The 11135-nt window shown below is 35.2% G+C and overlaps 1 protein-coding gene across 2 annotated transcripts; it reads right to left on the reverse strand.

Annotated features, from left to right (window-relative positions):
• Positions 1 to 304: 304 nt before the first annotated feature.
• Positions 305 to 10715, reverse strand: LOC105440163. Of its 2 annotated transcripts, XM_030994575.1 has the most exons (6): positions 10452 to 10715; positions 8384 to 8725; positions 5170 to 5414; positions 4846 to 4980; positions 2977 to 3134; positions 305 to 2449 (listed from the first exon to the last, which is right to left on the reverse strand). In XM_030994575.1, exons 1-6 carry the CDS (start codon positions 10474 to 10476, stop codon positions 2164 to 2166), a joined length of 1191 nt encoding a protein of 396 aa, XP_030850435.1. In that variant the 5' UTR covers positions 10477 to 10715; the 3' UTR covers positions 305 to 2163. The 2 variants fall into 2 exon arrangements, with proteins under 2 accessions (XP_030850435.1, XP_011668317.2); XM_011670015.2 differs by lacking the exon at positions 10452 to 10715 and having other exon boundaries at positions 8384 to 8925.
• Between the last annotated feature and the right edge of the window lie 420 nt (positions 10716 to 11135).

An 11135-nucleotide genomic window follows, 5' to 3' on the forward strand; every position in this document is an offset into this window, starting at 1 on the left:
ACATTGAGATTAGTAAAATTCAAGATTATTTGCTCACTTCTTCCATCTCGTAGATAATTTTTTTTCTTTTTTCCCCCCCTCTCTTTATCACTATGATTCTATTTTATACTTAAATTTCTGTAAATATGTTCACTTATTATAACTTGCATATTTGTTTGTAAATTGTATTTTCATTGTTTTATTTTCTGTTATATGTAATCACGGCCCTGCTGAAAAACAGCTTTTGCTGAATGCGGGCACATTTGTATTATGTTTTTAACCGTGAATAAATAAATTATACCATACCATACCATACCATGTAGATCATTTCCTCACTACAGATTATTTTGCAGCACTTTGCAACCATATTTCACTTTTTACATATATATTTCAGTATCTAATGTTTACAGAAGAAGTTACTACTTTACTTTTTTCCATCTCAGCTACGATTTTTATCATATCCTGACGATAGACAATTGATGGAATATTTTGGATCTGTTTATTTAAACACACCGGTAATGATCTATAGAAAGGAGCACAAAATAGAGGGACTTATAATAATCAGTTACCTTTCCCTAACATACAGTAAATCCCAATTGTGCAATCCTTTGATAATTCTTGTTGTAATAGTACTTTTCCTTACTCCACCTATGGTGAGAGTATCAGGAGAATTAGCATTGCAATACATGTATAACACACATTTAGTCATCCTCTGCATAACGCCTGAATTACGCGTCTTTAATTTGCACTGTACTTTGCTAAAATTACTAATATAATTTTCCATGTCTCCTTTCATCACAATTCTGAGGTTTACACATTGTAATCTAAACTTTGTACTTCTTTCGAATCTATGTGATTAGATCTTGCCAATGACTATAAATGTTTCAGATTAGCGAGCATGTATATTTGATTTAATTATATTTCGTTACAAACCATGATAAAAGCACTGTATGAATGTATAGTACATAATTTTGATGGTATAAAAATATACCAATGAATACATAAAATTATGAATATATTAATTATTGAGGGGTTAATATTATTGTGTTCTACAATAAAATCCAAGGTATACCTCAAATTAGAGAAAAAATGGGTTAGCTAAAAAAGTTGCAGCATGATTCCTTATAAAAGTAGCAATCACAAATGGATTTGCAATTGCAAATCATACATGTACCTGTGTAGATACCATTATCTGTGTAGATACCATTATCTTGGTGAAAATGGAATTAAAACTTGAACTTGAACATAGGAAATTAAACATGATTTCCCTTTCATTTATATTACATGTTTACCATGAATGCGAACTTGGGCCTTTGTTTTCCTGAATGCACATTCAATTCTAGTGCGTAAAAGAATGGTCGCTTAGACTTTCGAAAATCAACATAATTTCATAATTTCATAATTCTTGTCCATCATCACCTACTGAAATGTGTGAACAGTACAATGACATATTACATAATCTGAACATGGTTTCTATGGGCTATAGAAGAATGTTGATATAGTTCTTTTTTTGATTTCTTCAGAATCTTTGTGATGATGTTTTAAGTACTAAAAAAGTGAACTATATCATCTTAGACCAGATGAACAGAACCATGCATGATTCTTTGAAGCCAATACAATTACTGATGATTTTACTTCAAAGTGCAGCAATGTTTAATACTCCATTCATATTTCAAAAGAAGAAAAAAATATACATACAAATACCTATGAAACATCATTTTGAAAATACTTTCCTACAGATAGTACATTACATAAAAAATTATTCCAAAAAAATATCATTACAATAGCAATAGGGAAAGACAGTTTAATTCATTAACATCATTTAACTTATCGTCTACTGGAACCGTATGGTCCCTGTGTTATGCGTATGGGAACGAGTGAATTTCAGTGAAAATTATTACGGGACTACGGGTTATTGCAAAGGCTTGAAAGGATGCGCTGAACATAATGTAAAGTCATCGTAAATATACACGTACGTACAAAATTGCATTTTTAACAGTAGCAAATAAAGAGTAGATATCTAAAAACCGATTTACTATACTACAAATGTTACTATGTTCATCACGTCCCCAACAAGGGGGAACTTTGATTAAGCTACGCAACCATTGTACTCTAATATATATACATGTATATCATTTGAACAATACAGTCCTCAGTATAGAGAAGCATATCATTCGCATCCAATTAAGTACCAAATAGCTCATTAGCGAGATGAATTTGACCAGCTTTCTCTAGAACATCCTTCAGAGCTCCGCACTCTGTGGCCTTGGTTTGCTTCTTTCTCCAGTCTTGGATCATTGATAGTGTAACCATGTATGATGAATTTGGATTATCGTTGACATAATGTTGGACATCTCCTGGTTGAAGGCGAAGAGCCTTCCTGAGATTATCTATATCAACACGCGTGGCAACATTTCGAGCAACAGTGGTCAGCTTTTTTTCAAAGTCGTCTAGTTTACCTGAACTGTTCCTTAAATAAATCATAAAAAAGGGATAATAGTATGTATCTAATTACATATACTGATAACAGGGGGAGGCGGTGTTGAAGAAAAATAAATCGTAGCCAATGGCTATGTATGTATATAAGCAAACAACCTTTCCCGGACCCTAATTTGCTTGGAGGGGTATATATTACAACAGACATGAAATACATCCCAGGGAGTAGAGAGGTTGCACATTGTGCGCGAATGAATCCGATAACCGTATCAATATCTGTAAAGCGTTTGGATTGTTTTATTTTTTATTAAGCACTATATAGATTATTATAATTGTTACATTCTTTTTTCCCGAGTCTTCTCAATTTGAAATCTTATGATTTTGATTTTGATATAATATCACATGAACTATCAGCAATAGTGAAATTCAATTATTATTTATTTGCGAGCGAAACTCAGACTGGTTTTAACTTATAGCATACTGACAACATTAAATTATCTGTATTGGGCTTTAATCCCTTTTTGTCATGTATTGAGGTTTTGTATTAAATGGCAAACTTACATTGCAAAGTTGAACATACAAAGCAGTTCTACCAGTGATTGTCCTGTCTGACCTACTTTCAGCGTCACTACTATTCTTTTATCTAGCTGGCTGCTCAGGTCCAAGTTAAAGGACTTTGTCCACCGGCGTCCTATCCGCAATTCATCATACGTGACTGTCTACAAAATAAAGATAGAATTACCCAACAATGTTTTTCTTCTGTTATATACATCAATGTCATTGTATAAAAAGCTACGTGTGATGCACTCATTTCCTCTCACTAAATAAATCAAATAAAATCAAACTATATCAAACCAAATCAAACATACGATCATAAGGTGACAATCTTTTTTTTTTTAATATTCATGTGTAGGACTAGCATGCTGAAAGAGATGGAGGTTTAACAAAATATGCCTGTATTCAAAACCAACCTTGGCTTGGAGGACAGTATATGTACCCTGACCCTTTAGCTAGCAAGAATCTCTATCAATTGTATTCAAATTAACAACAGTTGGGTAAAACAATTTGAATAATTTTGGGGTCAATAGTGATAGTATAATTTGTGTGTAAATGATTAAAAATTGAGAGAATAATTCAAGTGGTCTGCTGTTTATCACTGTAAGATTACCATATTCTTTATCATCTAATACTCCACTCACACAGAGACTTATATCGATCAGTACAACTAGAGACCAAAGAAATTAATACATTACCCGAAAATGGGGAAAAACAGTTGGTTTGGAGTCAGTTTGGTAGTGCAACTGAGGTTGTGCAACTTAGGGATTCAAAGATACATACCTAACTCACAGTGCCACAGAGAAGATTGCCTACGCTTTGATCTCATCTCTCCTTGATCTTGGAAAAGCCCTTTTATTAAATTTGCCTCAACATCAACTTTTACAATTACAAAATAGCACAACTGTGCTGCTTGTGTAGTGACCATCTCTAACACACACAGTCACACCACACCAATTTGCTCGTGCAAGGGCTTTGCTGTTAATAGCTCTCCATCGAGGGAATAAAGATTGCAAATCAGTTCAAGAGTTTAAAAACAATTTTTACAAAATCTGTCTGATTTAGCTTCTTTCTACTTCTTATTCCTTTCCGATGTGTTTTTTCCTACTCATCTTGTGAACAGACATAAGTGCTGCATTGTCTTATGGACTAGTGCCCCTTGAGCACTTCGGTGCCTTACTAATATGAATTAATTATTATCGTATTATTAGTATTATTCTATTCTATTCTATTATAATTCCATCTTTATTTTATTTTGAGGAGGCGCGATAGCTCAGTCGGTAGAGCAGTGGTCTCGTAATCCGGTGACCCGGGTACGAAAACCAAGTCGATGCGCTAGTGCCATTTGTTAAGGCATTAATCCTCATTACCAGGTCCCTCGGAGAGGACCTAAAGCCGTCGGCCGTATGGTTGCTTACTTACAAGCATTAATGCTTTTTTACCAGTCAGGTTAAAATCACAACCATTATTATTATCTTTTTTCAAGTATTGCTATAAATATTATTATTGTTCTTATTTTATTATCATTGTTTTTAGCAGATGTTTCTGCGTTAATTAATATACAAAATATAAAACATTAAAATAACAATAATATTATATAATATAATTGATTTACATAAAGAGACACAACTTAAATACATACACACAAAAAAATACACATACATATACATATATATATGTATATATAAAACTTCAAAGTATGAAAGTAAGTAAAATTATCAAAGTAAATGCAGAGGCAAACTATCATAAGCATAAATGCTTGAGTCGATAGCAGCCGGGAAGGGGAGGGGGAAGGTACATGGCGATGTTATAGGAGTATGTAGGAGAATAGAATGTCACGTATAGAGATAATTATTATCATAAAGGAAAACTTACATGTGCGGCATGATTTCCAATTGGATCATCCTTTATGAAACAAGTCATTTTGACGTCCACTTCTGCCACTTTGATTAGAACCTCTGCTTCAGGATGAATATGAGCGAAACCTATTTCTTCCTCCTGGGACGCTATCTGTCACGAAATGATTCAACAAAATACAAATAATAGCAAATAAAAAGTCAAGGTGACACTTCTTAGATTTTACTTGTAAGGCTTTCAAGTTGATTTGAATGGCATCAAGAAAATGTATGTGCTTTAACATTGTGACACTGACTAATTATGCTTTTTATAATATCAAATACATTTACACTGTATTCTTACCTCCTTGCTTCCTTTCACGCCATCATAGAGATACGCACGTAAGATGACAGGAGTTCTTTCCTCTGGTAGTTGCTGTTGTGCAAATGGCAGGCAACACATTCGCTTCCCTCCAAAAAAGACATTTAACTTGAATCTGATGAACGCCCAACAGAAGTGATTCATCTGCAATCTAAGTAAATCTCTCTCGATGTTGCAGTTGGGTATTCCGGACTGTGTTAATGGAATTGGTTCCTTTACTTCTGCGTCTAATATGAACAGATATGTAAGTAACTAACTATATTTATTTATATACATGTACAAAACATAAAACCATCACTTAAATTGAGCTAGGTCTTCTGTGCATATAGTTGATGAGAGAAACTACAGTAGGTATTTGCCTATTATACAATTTCCTTATATTCATAGGAGAGGTACACGAAAAGCTACGTAATTCATGAGAGTAATCAATGAGAAATATGATGAGGTGCATGAAAAACCCTCATACAAACTTCTAACGAAACATGCCGACAAATTAGGTAGCACATCCACTCTAGTCACAACGGACTTTTCAAAGGCTTTCGATAAAGTTGATCATACAGTAGTAATCTCATAACTTATTCACCTAGTGCCTTGTCCCTCACTTGTACCTTGGATTTATCACTTTCTGACTGGTCGCACCCAATGTGTTCGCTACCAAGGTGTCGTGTCTACCTGGGCTACAGTAAACGCGGGCGTCTCACAGGGGACACGCTTAATTATTAGGCCCGATCTTGTTCCTAGTCCTCATCAACGACGCATTGGCATCCTCGAAATTAGAGCATTGGAAATACGTTGATAACATGACAATAGCGGAAGCGAGGCCACGGGGTGCGGCTGCAGAAATCCACAATACCCTATCTGAACTGAACACATGGTGCACTAACAACGCCATGCAGCTTAATGCCAGTAAATGTCATGTAATGAGAGTAAACTTCAGAAAACTCAACTCCCTCCAATTAATGTAAGTCTTGGGGACCAGACCCTTGATGAGGTGCAATCAATCAAAGCCCTGGGGATACTACTACAAACAGATCTGAAATGGAACAGCCATGTCGATAACAGGGTGCGTAACGCAAATAGGTGCATGTATATACTAAGAATCCTGAAACCATTCCAATTACCATGTAAAGACTTACTTTGTGTATACACAGGCTATGTTAGGCCCCTCGTTGAATATACTGCTCCAGTGTGGCATCCAGGTTTAACAAACCAACAAAATGCCCAGATTGAAAGGATCCAGAAACGTGCTCTCAAAATTGAACTGGGATCAATGTACGTGATCTACGAAAATGCGCTACAAATGGCAATCTCCACACCCTAGACAGTAAAAGGCGAGAACTTTGCCAGAGATTTGCTAAATCACTAATAAATTCACCTCAGTTCAGGGACTGGTTGTCACGCCCACGCAAGAATAGATATTATTAATCTCTGAGAAGGGTTGCTCCTTATCCTGCAATCAGATGCAGGACTGAAAGATACAAAAGAAGCCCAATTCCATTCTTGGTCGACCTATTGAATGATTTTTAACTACAATCATCAGACATAGCTACACTTTTCGCTTTTCAATTCTTAATATATTAGAATTTTTACCAGTTTGTAACATGATATTATATTTTTAATGAATTGTATCCAGTTAATTGACAATTTCATTGCTGTTTCAAAAGTAACTGCTTAACTTCTTCCCCTCTTCCATTATCTCCTCTGTTTCTAGCAGTCTTTCTCTCCATCTCTCTCTCTTTCTCTGTCTCCCTCTCTCTCTATCTCCTATTCTCTCTCTCTTTCTTTTCTCTTTCTCATTTTCCCCCTTCTCTCCTATTGTATCCATAACTTTGTTTTTGTCTCTATTGTGACGATTTGAAAAAGCTGGGCCCGTTTACAAACCGATCAGCACATGATCCGTATTAAACCCATGAATATTAATTGTATATCTATATTTTGCTTTTGTAAATCTTAACTTATTCTCCGTCAAATTGAAGTAAATTTCCAATGGTTCACTTTATTTTACTGATCTTTTTAATCTGTTAAAATCACGCAGTTATTCACTTTTACAATCTACTGCTACTATTTTAAAAGCCTGTCTGCATGGTTACAAACAAACAGGACTCGTTAAAATCAATGCATATCGGAGAGGAATTATGATTGCATGTTCACATTTATATATATCTTTATATTTTTGTATTTTTACTATGAACTTGAACCAATTTTGAATTTACATCATGTAATGTCTGATTTCACATGTATTTATTGTATTGTCATGTTTTTATCAATTTGTAAAAAGTCACACAATTCAGCCTTCGGGCTGCGAGATGATTTTCAATAAATCAAACCATTTATATATACAACGCAGGGTACCCTCGTCATACTGTTTTATCTGAGCGACCTTACAATCAAATTATTACATGGGTTTAATCTAAGATCTATATCCATAACTCAGTACATGTATGTCAGTATAACTAAGCAAGCCAAAAACAAACCAGCAAATATAATTAGTTCGAAATGTAATTGCAACTTATTACTATCATTATAACGCTGTGATTTTACTTGGGGAAGATAACCCTTTATAAAGAAAAGTTACAAGATGTACAATTGTATGGTTAACCCATATAGCAGTTGAGTGTCATCTTTTAGAGATGTCTTATTTTTATCGTTTGATCCACATTAATTACAAATTATACATGAGCGGATAAAGCAAAAATAACAGAAATGTGTAAGTCTATTTCCAATGCAGTACAATGTTCCATTTCTAAATAAGAGCGATATAATTGTTACTTATCATTAATTGGCAACGTGGTGTAGAATGTAAAATTACTATTTCCGTGTCCAAATTGGCAATTTTTGGGTCAATTTGGCAATTTTTGTTCAAATCGGTTCATAGTATTATTTTTTTTTAAAATCAAACTGTGAAGGAGTGGAAATTGTTTTATTAAATGTTGCCGATTTGAGGAGGGAAGTCATGGTTAATTTAGAATATAAGAAATATATGAACTGCTATAGATTGAACAGCATGAGTATACAAATTTGTAATTTAGATTGACTGCGCAGTACAAACTCGTATGACCTGTTTCATTTTTTAACGATTTTTACCATAAAACCTAAACATTCCTTGGCTCGTAAACACGTACCTTTAGATGACTTTAGCACAACCTCAAAACTGGGTTCAGAAATGTTATGCGTATACAGGTAAACACGTACTTACCGGGTGAGTATTCTCCCTCTCCCGTGTACAAGACTGCCTCCACACTGGAGTATCGTGTAATCACAGCACAGTGAGGTATTGTGTAAGTCACAGGTAACTTAAGGACTAAGTCATGAGGGGCCAAGCACTGTACACCAAAGCAGACTGACATCTCTTCTTTGCTGATGCCAAGATTAGGAGTGTCTGTCAGGACACGAAGATAAATGTCCCGCGGCGCTTCGCTGTCAATAGCACCGGGAGGGATCTCAAGTTCAATCCCGAAGGTATCTAGTTGAAGTTTATCACCTTCAACTCCAACTCTCTTACAACATTCCATCTTGTTTGGTTTGAAATTTACTTCATCTAGTATAAAAATCATAAGATACATTTCCAGTAAAATCTGTCTGCAAACTATCAGCAACCAATAGAATGCATAATTGTACTTCAACATGCTAGCAAGTTTAACATAAGTTATAGAGCACCAAAGAGCAATGCACTCTGAAGTATCCTTTTCGTGAAAGGAATTATTCCTCATTTAGAAGAATATTCAGATGAATGTTAAAGTTTTTATCTTTTAAAAGGTATGTTTTTTTTTGTTTTTTTAACTGTTGCTGGGTTTAGACTCTACGTTGAGGAAAGGTATATGAATTTAGATATACAATCTATGGAATTCAGCAATCTATATGAATTTCTTTTTTAACTTGAAAGGATGAAGCACAATTACCTTTTATTGATCTCTCATCAATATGGTTGTAACACAATGAAATAATACGATAAAAGAAAACTCGCCTTGCCTTTTCTGCATTTTGCCGCACAATACACAACTTACTATTTGCTATATAGACCACTCACGGTAGACCTATTTTCACTAAGACATATCTCTGTTGAAAAGTGTTGTAAAGTTTTTACAGAGATTACGCCATCCAACATCCACAGTTGTATACATGTATACATGAGCTTGAATTACTCTCGCTCTCATGTCGTCGATAATTCATGACACATGCTCCGCCGACGATTGCTCCGTCGACAAATGCTCCGCAAATAGCAACAATTGATCCGCGACATTTGCTCCGCCGACAGTTGCTCCGCCGAAATTTGCTCCGTCCCTAAAGTACCCCGTTGAAGACAAATGCACCGCTGACGTAGCAGGAGTGCCCCGTAAAAGACAAATGCTCCCTTTTGCAGCGAAAAGAAAATAGGAAGAAAAGAAAAGAAAAGAAAAGAACAAGAAAACATGGACAAGAAAAGGTCAAGAAAAGAGAAAAGAAAAGGCTAAAGACAAGGGAAAAGGGACACAAAACAGAATATAGGAAGATTTAATTTCCATATTCTTGTATTGGCCTATAACTTTGTGTCGGGACGGTGTCGGTATAATTAATGACGGTAAATTCTGCCGTCGCGGCGTCGCAAAACGTCGGGGAAAATGAGAAATAAAATGGAGTATAGGTCTACATGCTCGTGAAATAATCATTGATTTAAAAAAGGGGTTGTAGGCAGGCAGAAAAAGGGAATAAATATTACCTTAAATTATATTGTGCCTAAGAAAAAAAATCACTATTTGTTGAAAGAAGGTCGCGTCAAGGCTGAGAAAATTGTTCGTCTTTGGCAAAGGTTTATCACTTTTTTTGTCCATCAGTGTCTTCTAATCGGGGAAATAAAACGCATCCCCCTTCTCAAAATGCGTGCTACGGCCCTGAATAACATTAACAAATCAAAAAAAAAAATTAAATAAAAAAATTAAAAATAAACAAATAACCCATGAAAAAAAATATTATCGGCGGAGCAAGTGTCGGCGGAGCAAATGTCACGGCGCAAATGTCGCGGAGCAATCGTCGCTTCTTGCGGAGCATTTGTCACCGGAGTAATCGTCGCCGGAGCATGTGTCGGGTTACCGTCGTCGAATCATGAATAAACCAAGCATTAACCGATACAAAGTATTCAAATACTTTATTCTTTGTTTCGCGTCTCTGCCATGCCTGGGACTGTAATAGACATTAAAAAAAAACTGATAGCACCAGCGAGACATTATTTGTGTTTCCTTATTCTCCAAATTAATATCTGCTCATGTTGTTCAAAACACAACATTAACCTGTTACATGGGGCAGGCTTTCCATGGCAATGCGATTCTCTTCTTCCTCCCCTTCTTCCTCCTCCTTTTTTTCTTCCTCCTCCTTTCCTTCTTCCTCAGTGTTCCGGGTGTCCTTCTGTTCTACATGAACTTGGACCCTTGCTGTCGATCCAACAAGCTCTTCTGCAAGATAAAGTCAGTCAAAACGGGACTCAGAATATACTAAACCTTCTAATCAAGACTACTAATATAATGATTACAAAAAAGTACACACATGTCATTTTTCAACTTAAAGAATTTATCACGATTACTTTTAACCAATCTGTCATGACGATTATTGTAATACCAATAAAAACATTAGATGAAAGAAAGAAATTGCAATCTACCCCTACTTTCCCTGTCTTTCTGCCTTTTGCCGAACATGACCGCTACAGAAAGAGCGCACTTCCCTTCATTGTGAGGTTACTCGATTCAAAACTGGAATAATGTAATAACAGATATTTTGTTCTAAAATGCTAAGCATGAACGTAAATCAAATTGTTTTCTTATAGATGTGTTTATTAAATGAAAAATGTAATTGTTAACTGAAGGTACATGTTTTTTACATGGATTATATTAATGTCAATATTGCACTACCAATCATATTCTCTTTTAGCCAAAAATAGGAAATGAAACTATAATTTCACTGTCCATTCATGTTAGGTG

This window comes from Strongylocentrotus purpuratus, unplaced genomic scaffold (genome assembly GCF_000002235.5).
Source record: "Strongylocentrotus purpuratus isolate Spur 01 unplaced genomic scaffold, Spur_5.0 spur5_scaffold_21, whole genome shotgun sequence".
In the NCBI taxonomy this organism is placed as follows: Eukaryota; Metazoa; Echinodermata; class Echinoidea; order Camarodonta; family Strongylocentrotidae; genus Strongylocentrotus; species Strongylocentrotus purpuratus.

What these genes read in the sequence shown, in the direction of transcription:
- LOC105440163 (XM_011670015.2), bottom strand. Translation starts at nt 8,897, where the DNA reads ATGAGGAATAATTCCTTTCACGAAAAGGATACTTCAGAGTGCATTGCT. An exon ending in GCGTGAAAGGAAGCAAGGAG is followed by an intron (nt 4,981 to 5,169) that starts GTAAGAATACAG and finishes ATTTCGTGACAG; the next exon opens with ATAGCGTCCCAGGAGGAAGA. An exon ending in TTGGAAATCATGCCGCACAT is followed by an intron (nt 3,135 to 4,845) that starts GTAAGTTTTCCT and finishes TTTATTTTGTAG; the next exon opens with ACAGTCACGTATGATGAATT.